This window comes from Peromyscus maniculatus, chromosome 5, assembly GCF_049852395.1.
Source record: "Peromyscus maniculatus bairdii isolate BWxNUB_F1_BW_parent chromosome 5, HU_Pman_BW_mat_3.1, whole genome shotgun sequence".
Lineage (NCBI taxonomy): Eukaryota > Metazoa > Chordata > Mammalia > Rodentia > Cricetidae > Peromyscus > Peromyscus maniculatus.
In genome coordinates this window covers 52,816,693-52,844,338 of record NC_134856.1, presented here as the reverse complement: position 1 = coordinate 52,844,338, position 27,646 = coordinate 52,816,693, and the positions used below count along the sequence as shown (strand labels likewise).

Below are 27,646 nucleotides of genomic sequence, written 5' to 3'. Positions count from 1 at the left end.
CCCTGTCCTCTTCTCCTTCCCATTCTTTCCTGGTCAGAGGGAGACCTGCTGCTCTCCTTGATGGCCGAGGCTTCTGTGACAATCTTTTCCTGCTGACCAGGGGAGAAGCGGAGGGATATGTCCAGAACTGGCCTTCCAAACAGCACTGTAAGGGCAGACTCTTTGTTAGAGTCCCTAACGGAGGGGAGCAGGGAAGGTACATGGTGGCTTCTGCCCTGGGCTCCCGGGAAGCCAGCTCTATGTCCCAGCCTGCTGGTGTGTAGTGGGTAGCCATTCCAGCTTTGATCTGGAAGTTCCAACCCCCACTGAAGCTTCGGTAACGGTCACGCCTACAAGGTGGGGCCAAGGGAGGACCCTGAAGACCCGAGATCCGGATGTGCCGGCACTGTTGGTTCCTGGACCCTGGACACTGGAGGTAGACCGAGCAGAGTTCTCCAGAGAACAACGCCGGACTGCGTTAGACCTTTCCCAGACCCTGTAACCTATCCCTTCACTTGTAAGTTACCCCACAAAATAAACCTCCCTTTTAACTATGTGGAGTGACCTTAATAATTTCACCGATACCGGTGACACTTCTGGTTGCCGGGAGCCTCGGATTTAGGTTGAGGACCCATCTATGGAGGGTGGTAGTGAAGGCCAGCCACCCTTCATAGCCTCCTTTTGGTCACAAGCAGTTGTGTCCCCCAGGGCCTGGATGGAGGCTCTGTGCCTGGCCCTCCTTAGTTGACTTCTGTTAGTACCCTGTGCCGTCAAACTGTGAATCACGCAACCAGGCCCCTGCACTTCCTGTGAGCTGCTACACTTGAGGTAGCCCGGAAGCCACCAAACTCACTTGTTAAGATACCAACACCGAGGCATCGCTTGACTGACAGCTAGGAACACTGAGGCGCAGGGAGAGCTGGCTAGGAGCCACCCTGGCTCTGTACTGCCCACGATGGCATCCCCAACTGTCCTCTTGGGAAAGGGACAGAGACACGACACACATCGTTTCTAACCAGATTTTATTTGGTGGCTGTGGGCCTAGCATGTTGCTGGGGACCTGGGCTCTACCCAAGCCTACTTTGGGTACTACAGGGTCACAGCTCTTACCAGGTAGAGGGCCTTCAAGGAGGAGGGGAGCAGAGAAAGAGGCCTATCCATCCGAGGTGGGTCCTGCTTGGCCTCAGCCGTTAGGAGCCAGGGAGGCCAGAGACAGGCTGGGGCTGGAAGCTGTTGGGTGAAGGCTGGCCTGGGAAGCTATCCCGGCTAACCTTGGCCTCACCAGCACCCAGCAGTACTCTGCCAGGCCAAGTCAGGTGTGGGATACCAGGGGAGGGGCCTCCTCTGTGTCACAGCAGGGGCAAGTACACGTCCTTCTATTAGTATATTGAAAAGACAGCTGTGTACCAAAGTCTCTAGAAAAGGGGTATTGTCCTTTACAAGGGGGGGGGGGCACTAGGCTCCTTAACATGGCCTCAGGAGGAGTCAGTCTCGGCCCGAAGTGCACCAGGCAGCTAGAAGCAGGAGAGAGAGAAATAGTGGTCAGTGGCTGGGCTTATGGGGATCAAGGCCCCTTTCGTGGAGGCTGGGATGGCTGTGCGCAGGAGTGGGTAGCGTGGGTATGGGAGACCTTGGGCAGAGCTCTAGGCCAGGCTTTGCGAACCTATGCTGCTCACTCAGGCCCTGGGTGGGGGGTGGGAGGTCTTAGGTTCTCTCTGGGCAGACATACATCCTAAGCCTCTTGTGTGAGCCCCCACATGTACCCCCTGGCACCTTGGCCTCACCCCGTCTCTGCCCATACACCAAGCCTTGGGTGAGGAGCATGCATCTGGACCAGGATTCCTGGTGGCGAGTAAGCAAAAAGTCCCTGTAGGTCTGGGACCCTTCAAGGTGGCTGGTGCTGCTCAGAGACCTGGGGCACCCCACCCCAGTGGCCATCTTGTCCCTGGCCCTCTACCTGGCACAGAGATCTGGGAGAGTGCCTCGGGCTGGCTCAGAGTGTCCACCTTGACGTGTCGGAAAGCCTTGCACACGGGACTCTGCAGGTGCCTGCAAGCCAAGAGCACGGGTTAGTCCAGGGCTAGGTCATGGAGGAGGGGTGTGGGGAACTTCAGGTGTGGGCCCAGGTCTAGTCCGGCTCTGTCTGGGGGAGGGGCTGTGACCTTGTGAGCATCCACCCAGGAGGGCCTTTGGCTCTAGACTGCCCATGGGAACAAGATCAGACCTCTGGCCCCGACCGTTCCCCTCCTGATTAGCTGCAGCGTCGGAGGAAGGGCTGAATCCTGTGCAGGTGACAGCGCCACAGCCCCCGGGGGCTGAAGCCTGTGTCTGCGAGCCAGCCCTGTGTGCTCACTGCCCCCCTGCAGCACCCACGTCCTCAATCTCACAGCCCTGAGCATTGGCTGCGGGGGGAGGACAGGGGCAAAAGTGACCCCCTCTGTCTGTCCTGTGCTGGTGTTGTGCAGGAACTAGAAACCTCTGTAGTACTGTGTCTCCATGTGGGGAGGTCAGGGAAGTGCCCGGGCTGTGCTCTGAACCAGCGCAGTACCCTGTGGCCAGCCGCAAGGCTCCGGGCAGCTCTACAGACAGCAAGGATCCAGACCCAGCACCTGATGACGCAGGCAGGTGCTGAGTGGTGGTGGCAGGGGCGGAGGGGGGGGGCGCACTTTGGGAAACTGAGTCCTTAGGGCAGAGATTTACATGCATGGTGCCATATGGAGAGCCTGGGCCAGGGTGTGGTCACCCTGCTGCCTCCGGGTGAAAGGCACAAGCTAGCCAGGAAAGGAAGCTTGCCCAGATGGAGACGCCTCTGCAACCAGAAGCCAGGCTCGCCAGGCTCGTCACCGTTCCACCCACCCTCTCCTCTAAAGGTCTTCAGGGTGAGGGAGCGGGAACAGAGAGCCTGCCAGCTCCATCTTACCATGGCCCCCACGCCCTGGCATGGGGTAGGGACAAGGCTGTACCAACCTCTTCCACTCTTCCTCCGTCTCCCAGAACTCATAGATGACAAAGGTGAGGCCGTCTGCCATCCTCACCGCGGCGACGCTGCAGGGAAGTGACATGCACATCTGTGGCTGGCCGTGGCTGTTTGTGCCCACAGATGCACACCACAGTCTCTCAACCTCTGTCTTCCCTATTGATCCTCCAAGGGACAACGTAGTTTAACCCACTCTCAGGCCCTGCAAGCCTTCAGGGGGCAGTCACAAGGCCATCCGGCACAGCACCATGGCCCACAATGACAGCAGGACTTTAGATGATTTAAAACATCTGGTTTTGGGGGTTGGGGCAATGGCTCAGTCGGCACATGACTGTGAAAACCTAAGTTCAACCCCCAAAATCCGTGTGAAAAAGCTCAAGATCCTGTCTCAAGAAAACAATGTTAAGACCCGTAAGATGGCTCAGCAGGTAAAGGTGCTTGACACATAGCCCGATGAGCTGAGTTTGGTTCCCAGGGCCGACATAGTGGAGGAGAGGTCCATCTCCTGCATGCCGACCTCTGACTTTGTGCTGGCTGGTTTGTATGGCAGCTTGGCACGAGCTAGAGTCATCTGAAAGGAGGGTGCCTCAGTTGAGAAAATGCCTCCATAAGGTCTGACTGTACGGTGTTTTCTTATTTAGTAATTGATGTGGGAGGCCTGAGCCTACTGGGTGGTGTCATCCCTGGGCAGTGGGTTCTATGAGAAAGCAGGTTGGGAAAGCCCTAGAGAGCAAGCCAGTAAGCAGCACCCTTCCATGGCCTCTGCATCAGCTCCTGCCTCCAGGTTCCTGCCCTGATTGAGTTCCTGTCCTGACTTCCTTTGATGATGAACTGTGATATGAAATGCAAATGAAATAAACCATTTCCTCCCCAAGTTGCTTTTGGTCATGGTGTTTCATCACAGCAACAGACTTCCACAAACACCCCCACTCCCAACCCCTAGTGTACACACACGCACACACACACGCACACACATGCACACACGCATGCACAGAAGCTGGGCACTCACTCAACTCAGGAACAACACCTAAGACTGACCTCTGACCTACAGACACCACACACACACACACACACACACACACACACACACACACACACACGTACATTTACAAACAAAACACCTGCTTTTCAAACCAAAGCACACAGCCTGGGGTATGAAGGACACATAGGATGAAGCCCTGTGCACAGATGTACAGATCCTGTGACGGGGTCCCATCCTTCAGGGGCTGGGGTGGGAGGGGCAACAGAACCAGGAAGGCCCAGGTGAGGATAAGGGGTGCCCGGACCCCAGGGTGACATTCCCCTCCTCTCTCTTAGAACCATGGCAAGGGCTGGGATGTGGCTGGTGAGGTAGCATGTGCCCAGCACCCACAAGAATTTTGGTTCAGCCCCAGCCCAGCAAAGAAAAACCATCTGTAGAGCACCTCACTGAGCCCTGTCCTCACTGGGGACCTCCAGACAGATACCACAGCAGACCCGCAGGCACCAAGAAGCCGACATGACTTCCACAGCCAATGTGATGATGTGTTCTGGTCTCTCTCATGCAATTGGTGAGTTGATCCTTTATCAGGACTGGGAAGGCCAAAGGCCCAGCCATCCCCTGCCTACCCTCTTCCCATCTCCCCTTCCGTCATCAGCCAAAGCAAGGCTCTCCTCCTTATCGGAGTGTGTGGTTTCTCCCTGCAGCCCTCAGCCTGTCTTCACACAGAAGACAGGACCAGCCTGGTTCCTGATGATGCCATCCCAACACACAGCTTCTGGCGCCCCTCCTTAGGCTATCCCCCATCACTCTGTCCAGCCAGACCACCATCACCCTCTCTCCATACTGGCCATGTGCAGACCCCTCACTGGTGGCCACACTCACCTGCTTCACCTTGCTGAGCTACCCAGGGTTGGCAGGCCAGGAGTGGGCGGCGGGGGGTGGGGAGGCTGGCGACCTGCATTCTGGAAGACCTCCCCCCCTCCTGGAGACTCAGCTTCTCCCCTTAATCAAGCCGTTACTGACTGGAGTTAGGCTCTATGTTACATAACAGTGGTCACTCTGGGTGAGTGGAGCATGAGCCAGAATGGCCTCGGCCCGGCACATTATTCTATTTATCTCCCCAACACACTCTCTGCTTGATAGATGAGTAAGCCTAGGCTTGGGGGTGAACTCACCCACCACCACCTCCTACAGCTGGGATGAGGCTGAGCCTCGTTTTCTTAGCTTCCCTGTCATGTGCCTCCCCTAGGGGAGGGCTGGCTCTGCCGGGTCCCCATCCCACTGCCAGCCAGGAGCCCTGGTCACCACCCCCACAAGCTGCACAGAAAGCTTTGCCACTTACTGGAAACAGTTCCTTTCTCCAGCCGTGCCTCGGAGATACTGTCGCAAGGAGTCCAAGAATTCGCTCAGCTGCTCAGGGCACACGGCCATCTCTTGCCGGACCAACTGCAGGTGCTGTGGGCCAAAGCCGAAGAGAACATGTGTGCCAGGCCCTTCCCCCAGCCATGGAGACATAGTCCAAGTCCCAGCCACCCATGCCCTGTTTCTGTGGGGTCAAGACATTAGGGTCAAAACAAACCCACCATGCTCTGCATTCTTACGTGTGCAAATCAGCTAAAGGAGGACAAGGCCAAATGGGTAAACTCCCGAGGGGTCCCCACAAACAGGCCAGGAGGGACGCTGCAGGGAGCCCCATCCAGAGACACAGCCGGTGACCAGCAGGCTGCCTTTCTGACAGAGCAGGCCAGATGCTTGCTCTGCTCCAGGCCAGATGTTTTTTTTTTTTTTTTTTTTTTTTTTTAATCAGAGTCCCAGAGCCTCGGCTCACCATGCCCCTTGGGGAGGGGAGGGCAGAGAAGGGTGGCCAGAGACATGGAGCTGTACGACACTCCTCAGAGGGCTGGAGAGACAGGGCAGAGGAGGGGCGGAGAGGGCCTCACCATGTCCGTGCCTTCTTCATCTGAGAGGCGTTGCTGCAGGTCAAACCAGAGGGTCTACAACAAAACACAGCGGTGCCTGTGACGCAGGCCACCTCCGGGGAGGCTCCCAAGGCCCCGCCCAGGGCACGGGGTGCCTGGGACCCCCAGAGTTGCAGCCCCTGTCCCAATGTGCCAGGGGCTCTGAGATCTCCCATGCTGGAAGCATGGCTCCCAGGGCCAGGCCTCGTGGACAGGCTGCTTAGTTCCCATACAGTAGCGTCAAGGGGGACCCTGAAGCCAGAGAGTCAGGGAAACGGCAGAGAGCTCCTTGTGGCCCAGGCCTCTGAAGCACTGGGAGGCTCAGAGACCAAGAGGGGCCCCCAAGAAACTTGGGGTGTGTGGCTGCGGCAGGGAAATCATAGGCAGTAACAGGCACTCAGAGGGCTGGCCCAAAATCAGGATACCATTTTTACCAAGATTTCATAACAGCCCTAAGACCCGTAACTTGCTTACCTCACCCCTAGCAGTGACCTTGGGTTCCCCATGAACCCATGGTCTGCATGGGGTGGCCTGCACGATGCCCCCCGCCCCCCCAAAGCCCTGAACCGAAAACTTTCTGTATACATCTCATTTCCCAGCCTCCCTGAGCCAGCTGTGGCCTGCTGTGTGATTCAGGAATGCAGAAGCCACGCCAGCTCTGTGGGTCACCAGTGCCTGGCACCCAAGACGGGGCCAAGTGCACATAAGTGTTCGGTCATCACTACGTCACACACAGCACAGAACCCCGGGCTCTAAAGCTTCCCCCAAAGCATTAGGGCCTGGGTTTAAACCCATGTCTCATTCCCACCTGACAGAAATCCATTCTTCCTTTGATGTGGGTACCCCACAATCCCAGCCTCCGTGCCTGTCTGCCCTGCCTGAAGGCAGGAGGTGCCAACCACACACACATAAGCACGCAAGAGGCGCATTCACTGTTGAAGACAGCGGCGGGTGGCCAGGGGTTTCTCAAATGTTTGAACGGAGGGCCTGCCTCTGAATCACACCTCCAGCCTCCACTGACCTCTTGCCCACACATCTCAAGAATGTGCCCAGTGGGTAAGATGGGTTCCCAGGTCCAAGCTTGTTTCTGTTACTTAACAGGCACACGGGCAGCTCCCGAAGGGCTGGGGCCCCACCAGGAGCCTTTTGGCCTCTCCACCTTCAGATGGCGAGCCCAGCAGTACCCAGACCTACCACCCAGCACCTCCATCCTCCCTGCCCTCCAGGCACAGTTGGAGGCATTGCTTGGCCAGCTGGGGGCTCCCCCCGAGCCTGAAGCTTGCTTGAATCTGCCCATACTACTGGCTTAGGCCAATCAGAGACCTTGGGGGACCCGCCTGAAGCTGGCTTGAATCTGCCCATACTACTGGCTTAGGCCAATCAGAGACCTTGGGGGACCCCGCCCCACCATCTCCAGGATGCCTAGGTGCTCCTGGTTACCAGCAAGCCTGGTTGTTAGGGCGACCGGGGTACTAAAAATAAGCTTCAAAGAGCCTCCCTCCTGGGGCCCCCACTGAGTTGTTATGACAACCGGGCACAAGGTCCCCACCGCTGCTGCTCTCACCCCAGGCAGGGCAGCAGTCTTAAAAGGGGTGTGGGAGGGGGGCAGCCCCACAACTGAGCCACCAACAGCCTTTCCTCCCGTCAGACTGCTTCCCAGTGAGAAGGCCCTTGCTTCACGCCCACGAGTCCCTCAGACCAAAGCCCCCAACCCAGCTAAGTGCCAGAGATCCTTGCAAAAGAAATACGGAAAAACAGAAGAACTGTTACCTCAGTCCCAGGGCTCTGAGACACCTGTCACTCGGTGTAGGCATGTGCGTGGGAGTCCTGCACACACGTGTGTGTGTGGGGGGAGGGATCTGGTAAAGGATGACTAGCAGCGCTAACACGGCTAAGGTTAGATGCTAACTGGGACAGCAGACTCTGACCTGAGCCACCTGCGCCTTGGTGAAGAACACTGGTCTCCTGAACATCTCCGCGGCCATCCGAGCAGGAATGTCAGGCTCGGAGAGGGTAAGCCACTGACTTGGAAGTCCAACAGCAGAAACCCAGCTCCAACAGAGGAACACCTGAGCCCACCCATCTGTAGGCCCCCTTAGGAGTACTGCCAGTTACACACTGTCCCTAGAAAGGTCCCTGTAAAGGCTGCACTCACTGCTCCACACTTCGGGACTGTATTGCGCTGTCAGCATTCTGTTTGGAACCTGCCCTGAACCAATGCTGGCTCCCACTCATACCTGCTTTTGGCCTCCGGTCTTGGAGCTGCCTTTCTTCTTGGAAATGTCCACAGCTTTGAGCTGTCGCTCACACATCTCTGCTGATTACTCTCTGCACCTGGAAGGCTGCCTGCCCTCCCATAGGCAGGACCATGACCTCAGTCCAGCTCTCTAAACCTCCAACCCACCAGGGTGCCTCTGTCCTGACCTCGACCTCCCCAGAAGCTCTCATTTAGACAGGGCTGGGAGAAAGGTGAAATGGATGGGGCCGGCCTACCTTGCTCTCCAGTCTCCCAATCAGCTCTGCCAACCGGCTAATCTGGCCCTCCAGCCCCTCCTCCTTTGGCTCCCCTGTGGCTGAGAAAGAAAGAGACGCTGATGGTGGGCAGGACCTTCCTTTGGGGCAGAACCCCAACCCCAGGCTAGGACCTAATGCAGATTCCTTGGGTCCCCTTAGAGGGCAGTGCCCACTGATGCTCTCTCACCCACAGGCAGGCTCTTCCCGGGCTCCGGGGCCATGAGCTTGTGGTTGGGGATGTAGGGAGGACTTGGGCCTCCATAGTGGCTCTCGGTGATGCCGTGGCTGGGTCTGCAGTGGTCCTGTCTGCGGTATGCATAGGAGAAACAAGGTGTTGATGAGGGCAGCTGTAGGACCACGGCCATGTCTACGACCTTCACCACGCACTTACGAAGCTCTGACTGTGTCCTGAAATATGCACAGACCTGCCCTGCGGGCCCACATCTGCAGGGTGGTCAGAGTGGCCTTCATTTTTACAGAGGAAGAAACAAGACCCACGAGGCAGGTGACTTGGCCAAGGCCATATATGGTTAGCGGGGCCATAGCTCTGTGTCAGAACTCCAGAGGCCAGGCCTTATGCTCCATAGGTTCATTTCCATGGCTGGCATAAAGCTGGGCCAGGAACCTATCTGGCTGACCTCTTAGCTTATAGTTTCCAGCCAGTACGGCCTAGCCCAGGCTGGGGATACACAGTGTATCTTCCTCCCTCCCTGCCTCAGTAGAGACCACTGTGCGGTGGAGTGGTTTCTGGGGTGGAAGACCTGGATTTTTGCCAGTGAGACACCCCACCCCCAACAAGGCAGCAAGAAAATACTCTGAGCCTGGCCTGAGCCGGACCCCATCTCTTGACCCCATATCTCCTCCCCCCATGGGCACAACTCACCTGGCACCCTTCACCCCCCAGCACAGCGACAGGCACTTAGCAGGGTCTCCAGAAAATGTAGGGTGAACAGCCAATGCCTTATGCACAAAGATGGGCTTGCAAAACTGACTACAGACATCCCAGTCAACAGGGTGTATGGCTGACACCTCCATCCTGGAACCCTTTAGGACATTTTGAATTTGTCTCCCGTGACCCCTGAAAGCTTAGCAAGTCTTTCTCCTGTGTTGAGGAAGCGGGCTCAGCTCCCCTGCCGAGACAAGGTTAGTGGAGGCTTTGAGCTGTCAATCACACATCTCTACAGACCAGTAACAAATTCAGTGTGTCCCTCAGACCATGAAGAGCTGAGTGGGAGGCCCCTCAAGCAACAGGGTCTGGATAGCAGCTTCTCCTGGAACACAGCACCCCGGGGACTGCTCCAGGGTGGGGACACAGGGTAGCGCAAGGGAACTCAGGGCCTGGAGCCAAAAGTGTTCAGATGTGGGGCAGTTTGAGGTGTCTGTGGGCATGGAACAGATTTCCCATCAAGACACACCACCCACTCCTTCCACCGACATCTCGGAGTTATCCCCTCCCAGGTGGGGGCAGGCGGGTGGCACCATGGATGGAGCCACGGAGCGTAGGAAGGCAGCCAGGAAAATTGCCCAAGGCTGCTCTCTGCCTGCAGCAGGAGAAAAAGGGGGCAGTTTGATTAAGACGATAATAATAAATCAATAAAGGGAAAGCTGCCTGTCCCCGGAATGGTGGCTGTTGACACTGGGGACTCGGGATCGCCAGGCTGCCCACATACGCAGAGTCATGAACTGCCCTTTCAAGTGCTGACGGCAAACACATTTGGTAACAGTGTCCTTTAAGAACCCCTCACGGCCCTATCTGATTGGGGTCCTCACTGGCCAAGGGACACCCACGCAAACCTCACCCCGCAGCAAAAGAACATCCTGGCCACACTGTGCCCCTCTGCCAGGCACCCTGAAGTTGTGCACAGATTAAAGCCAAGACTGGATAGCCCATGGGTATGGGCTCCCTGGCAGCTGCCACCTGTGGGTGGGCCCCATGTACTGCTCTGAACAGACAGGTGTTTCTCAGCCAGCTATAGGCAGCGTGTGGGTGGGCGTCAAGCTGAACAGGCCCTTCTTAGCTGAAAAGACTAAAGTGTCTCAGTCTAGGTACCGGGCACACAGCATTCACGGTACCCATGAGAAACTCCCAGGTGTTTGCCTGCGTACCCAGAGACCAAATGAGCAACACCTTGAGCTTCATCTCTCTCCAGACTCTCCTTCAGCATCATCTTGGTCCTACCCTGCCTTCAGTAGCTCCCTCCACCCCTACAGCTCTCCAGGTAACAAAGAAGGGAGCCCTCGGGGGATCCCCAGGGTTCCTGGCAAGAACACACTTCCCTCTGGATACTCCACTTCTGGCTTGTGGCATTTGGGTCCCCATCCCACAGCCAGGTACCACTTTCCAAACTGGTTTCTGGTGTTTCAAAGTGGGCCAGGCAGCAGGCCAGTGTTGTGAAGACAAGGAGAACTATGGGTCCCAGGAGGGCATGTCCCACACCAGCCATCCTCCTAATTGTGTTCTGTCCCACGTAAGACTCACGACTCAGGTACTAGGTCCTAAGTGTGTCCTCAGATTGCAGTTGGAGATGTTGGGGTGGGGGATACAAGAGAAGTGCAGCCACTTGACCAAGGTCACCAAGATTTGGGGTATACAAAGGGTCAGGCTGCTCTGAGTACCCCCATATGTCCCACTGACGTACCGGATCTGGCTGGTCTGTTCCTCAATGGCTTCCACAGCACTTTCCACGGAGCTGAGCAGCGACTGGATCTGATTGGCTGTCTCCTTCAGAAGGAAGCGGGTCACAAACTGGTCCACGTTGCTCCCACCTTCATACACCTGGGGGCATTGGGAGAGAACCTGGATGTGGGCTGGCACAGGGGCTGGAGACACCTCGGGCTAACGTCTCTGCTTTGTGGTGTGGGGCCCTGCACTGCCCCCCTGCATCTTAGAGACTGCGGAGCATCCAAAGCAGGGCCCCCAGATTCAGAGGCCAAGGCGGGACCTCAGGCTTCATTTGGATTACCTTTCCAAGCCCAGCCAGTGGCAGCGCTGTCTCCCGTCTTACCCATCAGGGACCAGATGAGTGTATAAGATGCGTGGCACAGTGCCCATCACATGACAGACAGTGACCTGGAGCTGCCGTGGTAAAGGTGGCAGCCATGTTGACAGTGGTGATAACACTGGCAATGGTGTTGGTGAACTGATGATAGCAATGGAGGTGTTGGTGATGGTGATGACGGTGATGATGGTGATGGTGATGATGGTGATGACAGCAATGGAGGTGTTGGTGATGGTGATGACGGTGATGATGGTGATGGTAATGACAGCAATGGAGGTGTCAGTGATGGTGATGACGGTGATGATGGTGTTGGCGATGACAATTATGATGGTGGTGGTGATGAGGTTGATGGTGGTAGCGGTGATGGTGTTAATGGTGATGCTGGTGATGGTGATGGTAGTGTTGGTGATGATAATGGTGGTGATGACGGTAATAACACCGGCAATCACTGAGTGGCATTTCTGTTGCAGCAACAGAGAGAAAGCACCAGGAAAGAGGGCCTCATGGGCTCTGCTCCATTCTTTCCTCTGCCTCCCGAGTGCTGGGATTAAAGGCGTGCGCCACCACCGCCCGGCTTTCTTCTACAAGAATTCTTAAGCACTCGGGAGGCAGAGCCAGGCGGATCTCTGTGAGTTCGAGGCCAGCCTGGTCTACAAATTGACAGGCTCCAAAGCTACACAGAGAAACCTTGTCTCAAAAAACCAAAAAAGACATGTGCCCTGAGTCTTCATATTGCTGTTCAGACAACTAACTGAAGAGCATCAGTGCAGGCAGGAAGGTGAAACGACTCCCAAAGAACTCCCCTGAGGCCTGTGCTCAGAAGTGAGGGCACAAGAGCAGGGGTAGCGGAGAGGTGGATAGGTGCACGGGATGAGGAGCAGCACGCTCTGGAGGGAAGAGGACGCTGTACGGTGCGCAGCAGAGCCTCTCCTTCTGGCAAGACTTCAGCACCGAGGTCCCTCGTTACGATTCCTGCCTCTGCAGAAGGTTGCAGAGAAGCCTGGCTTCTTAGGGTCAACAGGGGTGCGGTGGTATCCACCGCTGGGGAGGGCGGGCGGGGGAGAGGTGCTGGGACTCAGCCACTGAGACTTCACCCTCTAGAGTGCCCCCTCCCCCTGTACACTGGAACTCTGCCCAGTCCCTGGCAAAGCAGAGGAAAACAAGGCTCTCAAGGAAAGCAAATTAAACTATCCATCACTCTGACTGGGAATTAATTAGCAATAATTACACATTGGAAAGCATGGCTGGAAGACAGAGAGGCTGAGGAACAAGGCGTGGGGGGCGGTGCAGGGGAGGGTACACGAAGGTGGACATTCTGTCCCGAGGCCTGGCTTGGAGCCACTGTGGGCAGACCCTGGTGGAGAAGACATCCTAACCTGAAGTGCAGGCAGCTCCTGGCTGTCTTGCCAACAACCCGATGCCACCCATAGGCTAGAGAGCAATGGACTCTGACCATTGAATATCTCCAAACATGGTTTTAAAAAATAAATAACCCCCCAGAAAAAGGCTGCTGGAAAGGCTCTGAGCAAGATAGGACTTGGGGTTCACAACAATCAGACTAGGAACTGACAGGGCTCTCAGTGAACTCAGTAAATGGGAATTCCAAAGACAGGCCACCTTCTGGCAGGGAGGGGACAATGGAGACATTACCCTTTTCTACTCAGCCAAGAGCGGCTGCTCAGTGAAGGGCACCTGTGACAAGCCACTTGCAGGTCACTGGGAGCTGCCCAGAGCCCTGCAGAGCATTCGATTTGCTGTATGACTCTGTGGACAGCAATCGATTGAGAATCTCCCCTAACATCCAGGCTCAAGCCACAGAGAAAGGTCCCCAAAGAGGGGAGCTGTGTGAGAGGTGGCTTCTGAGGTAAAGAAAGAAAACTGTTAGCCACTAATTGTTCACTTATTTATTTTTTCTCGTGTATGTGTGTGTGTGTGTGTGTGTATGTGTGTGTGTGTGTGTGTTTTGAGACAGGGTCTCATATGTAGTCCTGGCTTTCCTGGAACTCCTTTGTAGACCAGGCTGGGCTTGAACTCACATAGATCCATCTGCCTCTTTGTCCTGAGTGCTGGGATTAAATGCGTTCGCCACTATGCCTGGCTCCAGAAGCCACTAATACGATGAAAATGAAGATTTTTTATCTTCTAAGTCATAATCAATGAAGCAGAGCAGACCATCAAAAGGAAGAGTGTAAAAGAGGTGAAGGAAGAATGAAACAGAGGAAGAACAAAGGACCGCAAGAGCCGCCAGCCTGGATGGAACATTCATAATGAAAAAAGGCAGCCATGGTCTCCCGGGTGCAGACACTGTTCCAGAGCTGATTAAACAAGATGCAGCCGGCCCGCACCCCATCAGAGCAGCAAAGGCTTTGCAGACAGAAGCCGGTGCAGAGAGGTTCTGCAATCACACTTGATCAGGCAGACAGGGCCAGCTGCCTTACCGCCAGGGCGCTGCAGCTTAAATGAGAAAACACGACAAGAGATAAGGAGGCTGAGGACGCAGTGTGCACCAGGCTGTTATTTCATCCTCGGGGCTGGTGCGAGGCTGCTGTGAGCCTTGCTGAGCTTGGTGTCAGGGACACAGCTGTCATCAAAAGCAAGTCGGCCGAGTATCAGGAGGCTTCAGCTCTTCATATTCTTTTTTGAGACTGGGTCTCTGGCTGGCTTGGAACTCGTAACAATCCTCCTGCCTCAGCCTGGACAGTAGCTAGAGTGACAGATTTGTATCACTACATTCAACTTGTTCATATTCTTTTTAAGATTTCTTTTTATTTTTCTGGATGCTCGGGTGCCTGTGGAGGCCAGAAGAGGAAGCTGGAGTTAGAAGAGTTGTGAACAGGGACTGAACTCAGGTCTTCTGGAAGAGCAACAAGCATTGGTAACCTCCGAGTCATCTCTCCAGCCTCGTGTTCATATCTTTTAGACCAGTAAGCATCCAGTTCTAGTCATCACTTCTTAAGAATAAAGAGGGAACATATCTGTATTCACTGGGTGAGAGTCATAGGTTGATATGTATATTACATATAATATGAATATATTTACAACATTAAAATCTTAGAAATCAACTCATGCCAATCATAAATGAAAAATTAGTAAATTCAAGTAAGAATATTTAAGAGACACTCCCAGCCAGGCATGGTAGGACACACCTTGTGCGGGCTAGTTTTATGTCAACTTGACACAGGTTAGAGTCATCAGAGAGGAGGGAGTCTCGATTGAGAAAACACCTCCATAAGATCTGGCTGTAGGCAAACCTGTAGGGCATTTTCTTAATTAGTGATTGATGGGGGAGGGCCCAGTCCATTGTGGGTGGTGTCATCCTTGGGCTGGTGGTCCTGGGTTCCATAAGAAAGCAGGCTGGGCAAGCCAGTAAGCAGCACCCCTCCATGGCCTGGGCATCAGCTTCAGTCTCCAGGTTCCTGCCCTGTTTGAGTTCCTGTCCTGACTTCCTTCAGTGACAGACTACCAGGAGGTGGTGGCACACACCTTTAATCCCAGGCAGGACTCGGGAGGTAGAGGCAGGCAGATCTCTGTGAATTGGAGGCCATCCTGGTCTACAGAGGGTTTCAGGACAGCCAGGACTACACAGTGAGACCCTGTCTCAGGAAAAACAAAACAAAAACAAAAAATGGACTACAGTGTGGAAGTATAAGCCAGACAAACCTTTTCCTCCTGACTCACTTTGGCCATGAAGCTTCATCACAGCAATAGAAACCCTAAGACACATCTCTAATTCCAGCACTTGGGAGCAGAGGCAGGTGGATCTCTGTGAGTTCAAGGCCATCTAGGGCTTCACAGTGAGACCCTGTCTGAAAATATAAATAAATAAATGAGTAACTAAATTGACACTCTTAAAAATTACAGGGAAAGTATTAAAATACTAGTTAAAAGGCAGCAAATAAAAATTTCCTGACAGCATATTAAAAATATTGGGGCTAGAGAGATGGCTCAGTGGTTGAGATCACTGGCTGCTCTTTCAGAGGACCCAGGTTTGATCCCAGCACCCACATGGCGGCTCACAACCCTCTGTAATCCTGGTTTCAGGTGATCTGACACCTCCTTCTCACCTCCGAGGGCACTTAAAATAAAAATTAAAGAACTACACATTAAAAAGTTGCAAGAATTGTCCACCCAAACTCTTCCCCGTCATCGAGGTTCTGGGTGATCCGAATCTGGCACTTCATAGTTTGTTTTCTGAACTGAATACTATTATTTGGTACAATAAAAAATACAATAAAAGTCTAAATGCATCAAACAGAATGGATGAAAATAAATACAAGAAAAACAATAGTAAAACAAGAATTAAATGACAAGATACCACTTAGTCGGAGAAGTTAGCTCTCATGTCCCACAAGAAAGAGGAATTAGAAAATCATACAGGGAAAAGGGCCAGCAAGGCGGCTCAGCGGGCAAAGGCACTTGCGGCCAATTCTGACAACCTGAGTTCAATCCCTAGGACCCATGGTTGTCGAAAGATAGCAGCAGCAGCAACACACACACACACACACACACATACACACACACACACACACACACACACACACACACACACGCACGCGCGCGCGCGTTCTTTGACTTCTCCAAAAACAGCTGTAACGCCACTGAGGTGTCACATAAAATGTGCAGAACAGACTGGCTTTGTGTTTTTAAAGAGTGTGTTCCAGCTGCATGCATTTCCCAGCAAAGGCAGGAGGACATCTATTTCCAGGTCTGATGTTCCCCACTCTCCAGATGTCCCTCCCAGGCACCTGTGAGACCATCATAAAGACAAAGCGTCATGCAACCAAAAGATGAGTCCACACAGGATGCGCGCGACAGGGGAGGAAACTTACTGGTCACCCATCTTTATCACACACAAAACAGTGAATGCAAGAGACAGTTCAGAAAACGCTGAGGACAAAGACACTGCATGGTACCGTCTGTGGTGGCCTCAAAAATACCAAAGGTCAGGTTTTTGGATTTCAGAATTTCATATTAACCAAAGCATTCCATTCGCACATACGGGGGAAAAAAAAAAGACCAAGGTGACGATGAACCCAAGCCGACAGAGGACAAGAATTACAATAATAAGAAGCACAAATAAATTAGACAACATAACACGCATATTAAATAAGTGTCCGGGGCTGCCTATGAGAAACAGCTGGTTAAAACGGACAACACTGTCAAATATAACATCTGTAAAATGTAGGAAGCATATGGAAGTGGCCTGTGCTTCTGACTCCAGTACTGAGGAGGCTGGGGCAGGGAGGTGGCAAGTTAGGGGCCAGCCTGGTCTACACAGTGAGACCCTGTGTCAACAAACAAAATGAAAGAAAAGAAGAACGGAGGGAGGGACCGAGGGAGGAGCATCTGAGCGCTGTATCCGAAGTGCTCTGAGACTGTGACAGCCCTGACCTCACAACCACCTAAGGACTTTTTATTGTTCTTTTCTGCATGAAGTGTCTGTCTTGATCCAACAACAGTTTAGACTTTTAAAAACAATTATGAGAGCACACTGTGCATAATTGATCATGAAGATGAACACGTCCAGGTTTGTTAGAGAATAAAGTGAACACACCAAAAAGGAATGACTAAAGTTAGGATTTGCTATCAACGGCCTATTCCTAAAGTTAGGATTTGCTATCAACTACCTATTCCAGGGGCTGGACAAATGGCTCTGTGGTTAAGAGCTCTGGCCAAGGACCTGGGGTTTGATTCCCAGCACTGACAGGGTGCCTCACAACCATCTGTGACTCCAGTTCCAAGGGATCCAATGTCCTCTTCTGGCTCTTGCTTGCTCCCGGCACACATATGGTGCACAGATGTACGTGCAGGTAAAACACCTCACACATAAAACAACAAAATAAGACCTATGACAAGAGTCCCTACCTTTTCAGTCCCTTGACCCAAGAGCTCTGGATATATTTTGTTTTTTAATAGAAAAAAACACTGCCATACATCTCAGGGGTGGTGAAGCATACAGGAAATGCCTGAGTCATATGATTTGCTCTCCAGGCCACCATCCCACCTCAACTCCTAACGCAGCGAGAAGACCCTCAGTCGGGGACAGAACCGAGTGAAAGGAGATGAAAGAATGACATTCTGATGAGAGTTGATCATGGAGCACCGGCTATTCAATATGAGAGAATCTAAAAATAGACTCCACCCATCGATAGCTGAAGCAAGATCATCAGATCATTAAATAAATAAATAAAAAATCCACCAGCATTAGAGCAGATTCCTTGCCATCACCCAAGGCAAGACTGAACAAAGGGGAAGGCGAAACGTATTTTTGCACAGGCTGAACTGAAGAGGGTTCTAAAATAAGAGTTGGCATTAATATTGCAATTAGCAGAAAGATGCTGGAGAGATGTACTTGAAAAGCTGGGGCCTGGCGTCATTGTGATGTGTTAGGATCTGGGGAATATGCCACATGCAACAGAGTCACCGGAGGAGCCCATATTAGTCACCATGCAGGAGACTAACCCAGCTAACCATGACCGAGGCTGCTGCACCACAGAATCAAAGCCGTCAGCTACAGTCAGGGATCACAGGGTGTCTTTTGCTGTGATAAACACCATAACCAAAAGCAAGTTGGGGAGGAAAGGGTTTATTTCAGCTTACATGTCCACATCACAGTCCACAGATAGAAGTCAGGGCAGAAACCCAAGGTAAGAGCTGACGCAGAAGCCATGGAGGGGCGCTGCTTACTGGCTTGCTCCCCTTGGCTTGCTCAGCTTGCTTTTGTATAGCACCCAAGACCACCAGCCCAGGGGTGGCACCACCCACAGTGAGCCAGGCTTCCCCACATGGATCATCAATCCAGAAACACAACACGCAGGCTTGTTCACAGGCTAATCTGTTGGGGGGATTTTCTTAATAGAGATTCCCTCCTCCCGGATGACTCTAGCTTACGCCAAGCTGAAATAAAAGCTAGCCAGCACACAAGGAAAGCATTCAGATCATCAGCAAGCTGCCTTTCTACAAAAAGACCAGCTAGGGGATACCCAAGAAGGGGAAAAAAAAAAGTCAGCTACCATTGTCAGGCCCTGCAAGGATGCTCTGGCATCACCTGAAACCACCATGAGCACCTGAGGCCACATGTGCAAGGTCCTTGTGGCACCATGGCTAAGGCTGGGCTGAGCCTCCTGGGATGGTGAGGTTCTACTCCTGCATGCCATGATGAAAGAGCAGGTAGAGCACTCTGGGACCAAGGCTTCATTACAGCCTTAGGAGACAGGGCTCTGCTCCTAGATGGGAGGGGTCTGCACAATCCATCGTCCCCTCCCTCTTACAGCCCGTGACAGCAGAGGAGGCCGATGCGCTTGCCTGGCACACCCTGCTAATACTCCAGACACCATGGGACACTCGGGCTGTTAAGGAAAACTGCAACGATGAGCCCCCTTCACCCCCTGAGAGTGGCTGTCACAGGTTCTGAAAACACTTGCAAACAGCAAGACTCCTGACAGCGCGACGCCGGAATGACAGTGGGGATGTGTGGATAAGTGGTCAGGGTGGGGGGTGAGGTAGAGTGGGGGTGGGGGGTGAGGTGGAGTGGGGTGGGGTGGAGTGGGGGTGGGGGATGAGGTGGAGTGGGGGTGGGGGGTGGGGTGCAGTGGGGGTGGGGGGTGAGGTGGAGTGGGGGGTGAGGTGGAGTGGGGGTGGGGGTGGGGTGGAGTGGGGGTGGGGTGCAGTGGGGGTGGGGTGGGGCAGACTCAGCCACGTTTGGGTGCATGGCAGTCCGCTGCAGGCGGGACACAGGCTGCCCATGAGGACCTGAAGGAGCTGGCATTACCTATGTAGCCCGGTGTTCAGCAGCTTAGAGGACCCACTTCCCTGAGTTCAGTCACGGTCTGGACACTCCCACTTCACCGACAGCAAAAGCGAGACTCCAGTCCTTCAGCCTGGTCACTGACCAGGTCAGCTAGGTCTCCTCTACTGCCCATGCGCCAGCCCCTCAGGAGACACCAGTGCACTCCTGGGTCAAGTTCAGATAGATAAAACCGAAATCCCCACTTCTAGATCCCTAGGTCTGCACCGCCTCTGAAGGAGCCCATCATTCGGGGATTCCTGCCCTCACCAGGTATCCACACCAGGACCAGGCGTGACCCTGGTAAAGGCCCTCACACGCTGACTCACACCCTACTGGACAGGGCTAGCCACCAAGGTGCTTCTCTCTCTCCGTGGTTTGTCTTGGCTCCTCACCAACATCTGTCACCACAGATCCAGACACTCTTGAACAACAATGCTCAGAGAAACCTAGAATCAGCCGGCACTCACTCAGGCCCCAGCTTCTGGAGTATACTACCCGCATCCACTGACCTTCTTGGTGTAGCCCATGGCTTTCAGGACCGAGTGGTTCAAGGTCTCCAGGGAGGCCAGGACATCCTCATAGTCTCCCATGTGGTCCACAAAGTAATCTGGGGAAGGAGGTGGCAAAGGTCAGGGGTCACAGAGGATTCCAGCCTCTCCCTGGGGCCCTCCCACCAGCCCCACCCAGGTCCACACTGCTTTGCCCACCTCTGGGTAATCTTGCCCACACCATGGTGGCTGTAGATCCAGGTACTTACCACACAGTTCCTTGGTGTCCACATGACTGTAGAGGGAGAGAGAGAGGGAGGGAGGTAATGAGGATGAGGAAGAGAGAGTCAGCAGGCCTGACTCTGTGTAGTCCTTGAAACATTTGGGGGGCCCCCTCTGCCCCGATATTGCGAACTCCACTTCATAGCAGAGGCTGGAGCGGGAGCCGCCTGCCCGCCCACCAGGGTCTGTTTTCTTCTCTTATTTTGAGATAAGGTTACATTATGTAACCCGGGCTGGCCTTGAACTCTCATGATCCTCCTGCCTCAGCCTCCTGACTGTTGTGGTTACAGACCTATGCCACCCCACCTGGCTGCTCAATATTTCCTTCAAAGCCTGTGGGCCATATCCTGAGTAGAAGGGACCAATGAGGGGCTGAGCCTGGGAGCGGGGTGGGGGGTGGGGTGGCAGTGGGGGTGGGCGGGGCGGGGGTGGGGGGAGGCTGCAGGGTGGGCTGTGATTATCACAGGCTGTCCAAGTAATACCACCGCCCCTCCTGGAACTCTTGGGGCCCTGGGTCAGCCTCCATTCTAGCCCTGGGTTTCACTCCTGACAGCAAAGCAGAGAAGGATCTGGTCCTTGCTCAGGGTTGGGGGAGGTGTGTGAAGGCATCCGTGCCTGATGCTGTAGCAGAGGGACCAGGTAGTGGCCGTGTGGGTTCTGATGCCTTCTCCTTCCTGAGCCTAGCCTGTACCCTGGCTTAGGACTGCTTTTGGTCGATCCCACGTTCAATAGCATGCCTCTGGGTAAAAGTTTTCTGTAGATTCCAAGGCTGGCGATTGCCTTGGAATTTCTCTGACATCCTGGAATGCTGCTTCTGACGTGTGAGCTGTCTGCGTCCAGAAAGCATGCTCGGCAGCTCAAGGGGCTAATGTTTGCAGTTCCTACTTCGGGGGATACTGGAGGAAGGAATCCAGAATGTCTTCGGAATTTTGACCTCCCCTAAAGTTAGGTCCCCTCTGCTCGCCCCTCCCACCCCCTCCACCAGATCAACCTCTTAAAGCAGGGCCTCCTTTTCCTCCACCTAGCCAGCCTGACCCCTGAGGCTCCCAGGGAGGATGTATCACTCAGTGGGTGCCCAGGAAGCTGCAGAGAGGCTGTGAGACCTCATGTGGCCTGAAAACAGTGTCCCCTGCTCTGCTTTGAGGATTGAAGTCACTCCTGCACAGTGGCTTCCCCAGAAATGACAAACTTGTCAGGTTGGACTTCAGGCTACCACTTTACTCAGAACCCTGCAGACTAGCTTGGTAGTAACCGTGGGCCCAGACCACACTAGTCTAGACCCCCAAGTGATCCAGCCTGCTCTAGCGCCCCCACTTAAGTCCTTATCACCTCAGGAAGGTGACCAGGTGGTTCTTATCCACCCAGGTAGAATTCAGGAGCAACGAACAAAGGTGGGTGAAGGGCCCGTGTGTGTGTGTGTGTGTGTGTGTGTGTGTGTGTGTGTGTGTGTGTGTGTATGCGTATGCGAGTGTGCGTCTGAGCTGCAGGTCCATGTCATGATCTGGTTGTAGAAAAGGTTCGATTTGCTCCAAGGTCACAAGTGAGGTTCATGCTAGAGTTGGGATGCATATGCGTAAGGGTGGTTTGGGATGGGGGTTCATGGGGACAGGATCTTAGAAAGCAGATTCTGGAGTAACATTGGAATCAGAACAGAGTCACTGCCAATGTCCCGTCAGTCCTGTGTGTACTACATCAGGCCCAGGGGCTTTTCTCTCTTGGCCAACGTGGCTCGGAAAGGACAAACTTGGTGGCAGTCACACATACAGGACTCACACCTCCACCTCAGCCTGGCAGTGAAACAGGTCTGACTTTTGAACTAGTGAGTCGGGGAGCTCCAGGCCTCTTGCCCTTAAACAGAGCCTTGTCGTTATGGAGAAGGGAGGAGCCTATACATCCCCAGGGCGCCCCACAGTAGCCTGGACTCACTTGGTATTGTCTGAGTCAATGGTGTGGAAGAGGTCCTCCAGCTCCTTCTCATTGAGGACACCATCTGCGAAGAAGAGTTGAAATTCCTCCAGGGACAGCTTCCCGTCATCTGCAGTGGACAGGCAAGGAAGCGGCTGTTGTCTCCGAGAGAAGAGCACATGGTAGCCCACAGCCTGTTCCCAGAACCACTGCCAGGACAAACTCCCAGTTGTCAGACTGAGGCCTACTGACTGGTAATCCCAAGCCAACAGAGACAACAGAAGCTAGTTTCTAGGGACCAAACACCTTGCATGCTCTCTACCAGGCAATCATCCCTTCTGTACCCCCCTCAATCATCTGACTCCAACACTGTTTAAGTAATGTCCTAACCTGACACCACCAACCTTCCTACAGTGATCACTCCCAACCCCGGCCCCAGGTCTTAGCTCTGGGAAAGGGAACATTCCCTCTATTGGGTCATTCTACAAGGCATTAGTACTGAGCTCAGACCTTCAGTGTAGTCTAGGGCAGGACTTTGTGCCACATGGTAGGTGCCAACACAGTCCCCAACCCTTTTGGTGAGGAGCAGTCAGTGGCTCTGTCTTTCATCGAGTAGCTGAACTGCATAGAAAAGACTAGTCAATGAATATGTGCTGTGATTGATTAGTCATGTCTGCCCTAGGCACAGCATGGGGTGTGCTAACACCAGGCCCAGCTTCCCTTATCATAGATGATACCTCAATATCCTCTGTGCCCAGAGAGAACAGTGAGCTGAAGGACAGGGTGTGTAGATCCTCTGATTAGAAGCCTTCTGACATTTACCTTGGGTGGTAGCCACAAGCCTAATGAGCACGTATGAGCTATTAAGAGGAAAATATCCTCCACTTGGCCTCTGGTCCAATTAGAGAAGACAAGTTGTCCTGGAGCTTCGTCACCTCTGCCAGCAACCCAAGTGGGGCTGTTTGCAGGTGGTGCTACTAATGAGCAGGAGCCCAGCCTGCTGCAGTGACCTTTCAAATAGCAAGAGCCTGTGAGCCTCATCCCTGAAGGGACATGCTGGCTGGTCCCTCACCCCTCTGCCAGCTGTCAATGCAGTCTTGTAGGGTGATACCCTGGGCTGCCAGTCAGGCCTCTTATTCTAGCCTTCCCTTGGGGACTGGCTGCCCAATCTAGCACAGTCAGAGCGAGTCCTTATCATGAGAGCCTCCCAGAGACATACAGCCTCGTTCTCATGAGGGAAGGCATCTTGCACACACTGACAGAGGACCCGCTGTGCTTTGGGCACAGTGAACTCACCAGAGAAGACAAGTCCAAAATCTCAACCTGTGGGAGTGGCAGGGGGTCAGGAGGGTGCAGTGTGAGGCCCACTGCAAGCTGACACCCCTGAGACTTGTATTGGGGGGGGGCAGGACTCTTTCCCTGGGTCGTGAAGGCTCTGCACAAAGCTACCACATCTTCAGTGCCATTTGATCCCCCTATATCCCCTTTTCCTGTGTGGAATCTGCAGGTGGTCCTTCACCCAGAGGCCTGGGACTATGCTTATCCCTAGAGCAGGCCCAAAGAGGGCAACACTCCTCTGCAACGGTTCTAGTCCAGGCTTGTTCCCCTGCCCTTTCATATCCCAAAGAGCTCTATCCCACCCCACCAACCACATGGGGCAGTCAACAATGGCTCCCAGAAATGACACAGGAGCTGGACAAAGCCGGAGCCACCTTGGATTCAAGCCCACTTGGGAAGGGAACCAGGGCCTCTGGGGCAGGTGACAGGCAAGGGCCTGTCATGGATGAACACACCACTCGCTGGTTCTCTTTTGAAGTGTCTTTAGGTCACCCGCATCTCCTCTTTACCTTGCCCCAAAGCTTAGGGGAGCGCGAGTGACAGCTATTACTGCTCCAGCTTACAGAAGGGGAAACTGAGGCACAGAACAGTAACAGGAGTTGGCCTCTGGACTTCCTGTGTTCTTCTCCTTCAGGTTCATCGGTGTCCGTGTCCCTACCCGTAACTGTTACCCACGAAACACCAGGGCAGGGAATGCGGGCAGTGGAGTACCCGGAAGGAAACTCACCATTTTTATCCGCACGGCGGAAAATCTGCAGAGAGGAGACTCGGTGTCAGTCCTGAGCAGGGGCCCTCAGCAGCCTCTTGACCCAGCTGAGATCTCTCTCCCAGGAGCAGCTTGGAGGCCCAAACTTCCCCAGGAGACCCCATGGCTGGGCTCCAGGGTAGAGAGACTGCAGCAGGCAGAGGCCCCTCCCCTAACCACTTCAGAAGCTACCACTCCCTCTCTCTCGGCACTGCCAGCCTGCCCACGGCTGCTGACAGACACACACATTCGTGCTGCACACTCACGCACACCCACACGACTCTCTGCAGGTGTGCGGACACTCCTTCCTCTAGACTCCTCCATTGCTGAGCACACAGCTGCACCCAGCCGAGCTCAGGAGCCCATGAGAGCCGTGCCTCCCCACCATCCTCTTCTCGGGACCCACCTCCCCTTGCTCTGGCTTGCCTGGGTCCCTTCCGAAGGAGGTGATCTTGAAGCCTGGTGACCAGATCAGCCCACAGGAAGTATGGTGTCATTATGAGATGGGGGTGGGGGGAGGCAGGCAGGAATGTTCTGGTTGCAACCAGCAGGGATGGGATGGGGAACAGCCCAAACTTGGGACCTGCACTTTGAGAGGAAGTCACTCCCTGTTTGGCTGACATTTGAACCCCTCGAGGTCATTTAATGACAAGTCTGGGTGCCCAGGGTCAAGAGGCTGTTGCTGATAATCACAGGGCACTTCCAAAAGCCGCTCAACCCAGGCCGTAACCCAGGCAGGTGGACCAGCAGCTCCCGACAGAGCAAGGTGTCTGCTAAGACCTCCCAGTTCACAGAAGGGGTTTGATGTCCAACACTGGACCCACTGACCCGTGCTTGCCTTTTAACCAGCTCCCTGTGTGGGTTCATATCCCAGCACTGTAAGGTCTGAGATGGTCCCAGGGTCCGGGAAGAATTGGCTCCCTTTATCCAGGAGGAGACTTTAGCTCACAGTGTGCCCAGGTCCCGCCCCCCCCGCCCCCCCCCCCCCCGGTTTTCCCAGACTCAGGGAGGTCTGACGGGGTTCTGCTAGGCCAGGCAGGAAGTGCCACCCCCTTGAGTCTCTTTGAGTCAAAGGACAGATGGCTTCGCTCACCTGCACCCCACAAGCAACAGGACAAGGGAACCGTGTGTTCTCTGGGTACTCCCAGAGCCCAAAAGGCCTGGGTGTGGAAATGACTAGGTTGATGTAGCACCAAGTGACACCAAGAAACGTGGCTCCTACAACCAGCATGAGTGACACCCTCCCCCTACTCCTTACCCCATTTCACAGAAGAGGAAATAGAGGCTCAGGCTGTACACAGTGCAGCAGGAAAGTACAGAGGAAAGGGCTGGACAAGGCTTCCCTGAAAGAGGGCCAAGCTGCCACCTCCACTCTGGACTCTGCCTGGGTCCCGCTGTGTGTGTGCACGTGTGTGTGTGCACGTGTGTGTATGCACGTGTGTGTGTGTGTGTGTGTGTGTGGCGTGTGTGCACCTCTTGTGTTTGTTCATACTCTTGTGTGTTCGGTCATTCGAACGCCCATCTCCGAAACCCTCTTGCCCTGACGCATTTATGGGCTCTGAGAACTAGCAAGGGAGGCAAGGTGGGGATAGGGTTTCTAGTCCCCTGACACTTGTAGGGGTGTGTGGCACACTCACACGCGCGCGTGCACACACACACACACACAGACAAGCGTGCACATACACACTCAAAACACCCTGACTCTCCTAGAACCCCATAACATGTAAAGGCACCCGCCTGGGATCAGTCCCAGGAGCCCCTCCACTGGCCACCAGCCCTCTCCTGCCCATGTGACTCCCCTACACTGCAGGGGGAGCCGTGCGGTGCATGAGGAGCTGGGTGGGGTGAGGAGTGAGTCTGGGGTCCAAGAGTCAAAAGGAAAGAACAGGAAGGGGAGGGTGGCCGGAAGAGCGGGGGGGGGGGAGGACCCCTAGGTCCGGGCAATGGTTCTTATTTTATGGACACAGAGCAGGTGGGGAGGGGGCTTCACTCTCAAAGTGCACGGCACGAGGCGGGTGGGGTGGGGCGGCTCAGCTTCCTTAGCAGAGAAGAGTTAAGGGGTGGTTCAGGGGCCGTGTGTGGTCTCGGGGAGCGGTATCACTACAGGGAAGAATCCCGGATAGAGAGGAGGGGGGTAGAGGTGCCCAGGGGCTCTTGTCCCGGTCGGTCGTAGGGACTCAAGTGAGAGGGTCTGGTTAGGACCAGAAGAGGGGAATAGTAGCCAGGCTTATGGAAGCTCTAGGGGTCCGGGATATGGGATGCGGGGGTGTGGGGTGCAGGAATGTGAAGGGAGGGGATGTAGAGGGTCGTGGAGTTCTAGTGGGAACAGGCGCCCCAGCCGCGATGAAAGAGGAGTAGGGTCCTAGCTAAGGGATGAGTGGAAACGGGAACACAGAGGGAGGGAACTGAGGAAGAGGGTCCTGATCTGGGTGCGGGGCTGGGGGCTTGAGGTCTACACTCGGAGGGGGGTTCCGGCTGTGAGAGGTGGGGATGGAAGGAAGTGGATGAAAAGGATGGAGATGAGGATCGTACAGTCCGGGTGGAGTTGAGGGTTGGGGAGGGGGTCCCTGAGGGAAGAAGGGGTCCCAGCTATGGGATGTGGAGATGTGGGGATGAGTGAAAGTGGAAGGAGGAGATGGAGAGGATCGTGCGGTCTGGATTGGGGGACAGGCGCCTCAGCGGCAATGAGAGTTGGGGCTTGCGCTTGGGGTCTTCGCGCCGCGGAGGGTCCCAGCTAAGGGATGCGGGGATGCGGGAACGTGCAGGAGCGGATGGAGGAGAGGGTCCTCGGATCCCGGCTACGGACTGGCACCCAGCCGCGCTGGGCGGAGGGTCCGGCGCATACTCACGTCCAGGATGACGGCCGTGCCCCCGCGCGGCGCGGCGGGCCCGGGGTCGGGGTCTGCGATGGGAATGTCGGGGACGAGCGGTGCGCGGGGCTCGCCCATCCTGGCGCCCACCCAGCGCAGCAGCCCGCCCAGCGCGCGGCCCTGCGGCGGCGGCTCCCGGAGCAGCCTGTGCGCGCCGGCCCTGCACAGGCGCGCCGCCCGCTCGCACATCTCGCCCGCCGACCCCCGCCCGGCCGCGCCCCCGCGCGCCCCCTGCCCGCGCCCGCCCGCGCGCGCCGCTCCCGCCGCCGGCCCCGCGGCCCGGACACCGCGGGGACCGCCAGTGCCGGGGGGGTGGGGGGGCTCCCCGGACCCCGAGCCACGTGCTCCGCTCCCGCCGCCCCCACCCCGCCGGCCAAGAGCGGAGGCAGGGGACTGCCCACGGGGGCGCGGGGTCCGGCGGCCGGACTCTGGCACAGTCGCAGAGTGGGGAATGGCCTCGTGCACCCGGGGCTGCGGGCAGGTGTGGAGGAGGGTGGGGGCCCCCAGGATTGTGTCCCGGTCCCCACCAGGGTCCCGCTGACCCCCGGTCCCCTCCCCCGTGGTGCTGGTGTCCAGCGAGCCCTGAGCGCCCTCTGCCGGCCGGTCCTCCCCGCGTCCCTTCCTCCCCTCCTCCACCCGCGGCCGCCAGTTGCCCTGAAGACAGAGCGAGATGTGGAGAATGGGGCAAGTGACTCAGACTCAAGAGACGCGCATAGGGTGCCCAGGGCTGGACAGCAGCCTGCGCAAAGGCCCTGAGGCAGGTAACAGGGAGGTGAGAGCAGACCAGGGTGCACAGGGCTGCCGCAGGCTTCTGGAAGCA

The 27,646-nt window shown here is 55.2% G+C and overlaps 1 protein-coding gene across 1 annotated transcript; it reads right to left on the bottom strand.

The window, feature by feature from the left end:
* Positions 1–984: 984 nt before the first annotated feature.
* On the bottom strand, positions 985–27,028 carry Necab2 (N-terminal EF-hand calcium binding protein 2). The gene is made up of 13 exons (XM_006986354.3): positions 26,806–27,028; positions 23,939–23,963; positions 21,895–22,003; positions 19,956–19,981; positions 19,708–19,805; positions 11,050–11,186; positions 8,598–8,716; positions 8,390–8,469; positions 5,879–5,932; positions 5,281–5,393; positions 2,947–3,024; positions 1,937–2,028; positions 985–1,493 (listed from the first exon to the last, which is right to left on the bottom strand). The coding sequence occupies exons 1-13, from the start codon at positions 27,013–27,015 to the stop codon at positions 1,465–1,467; spliced, it is 1,170 nt and encodes a 389-aa protein (XP_006986416.2). The 5' UTR covers positions 27,016–27,028; the 3' UTR covers positions 985–1,464.
* Between the last annotated feature and the right edge of the window lie 618 nt (positions 27,029–27,646).

Coding starts and splice junctions, on each gene's coding strand:
- Necab2 (XM_006986354.3), bottom strand. CDS start 27,015: ATGTGCGAGCGGGCGGCGCGCCTGTGCAGGGCCGGCGCGCACAGGCTG. Junction 5,394..5,878: donor ATGAAGAAGGCACGGACATG/GTGAGGCCCTCT, acceptor TTTGGCCCACAG/CACCTGCAGTTGGTCCGGCA. Junction 3,025..5,280: donor GGAGAAAGGAACTGTTTCCA/GTAAGTGGCAAA, acceptor ACTTCCCTGCAG/CGTCGCCGCGGTGAGGATGG.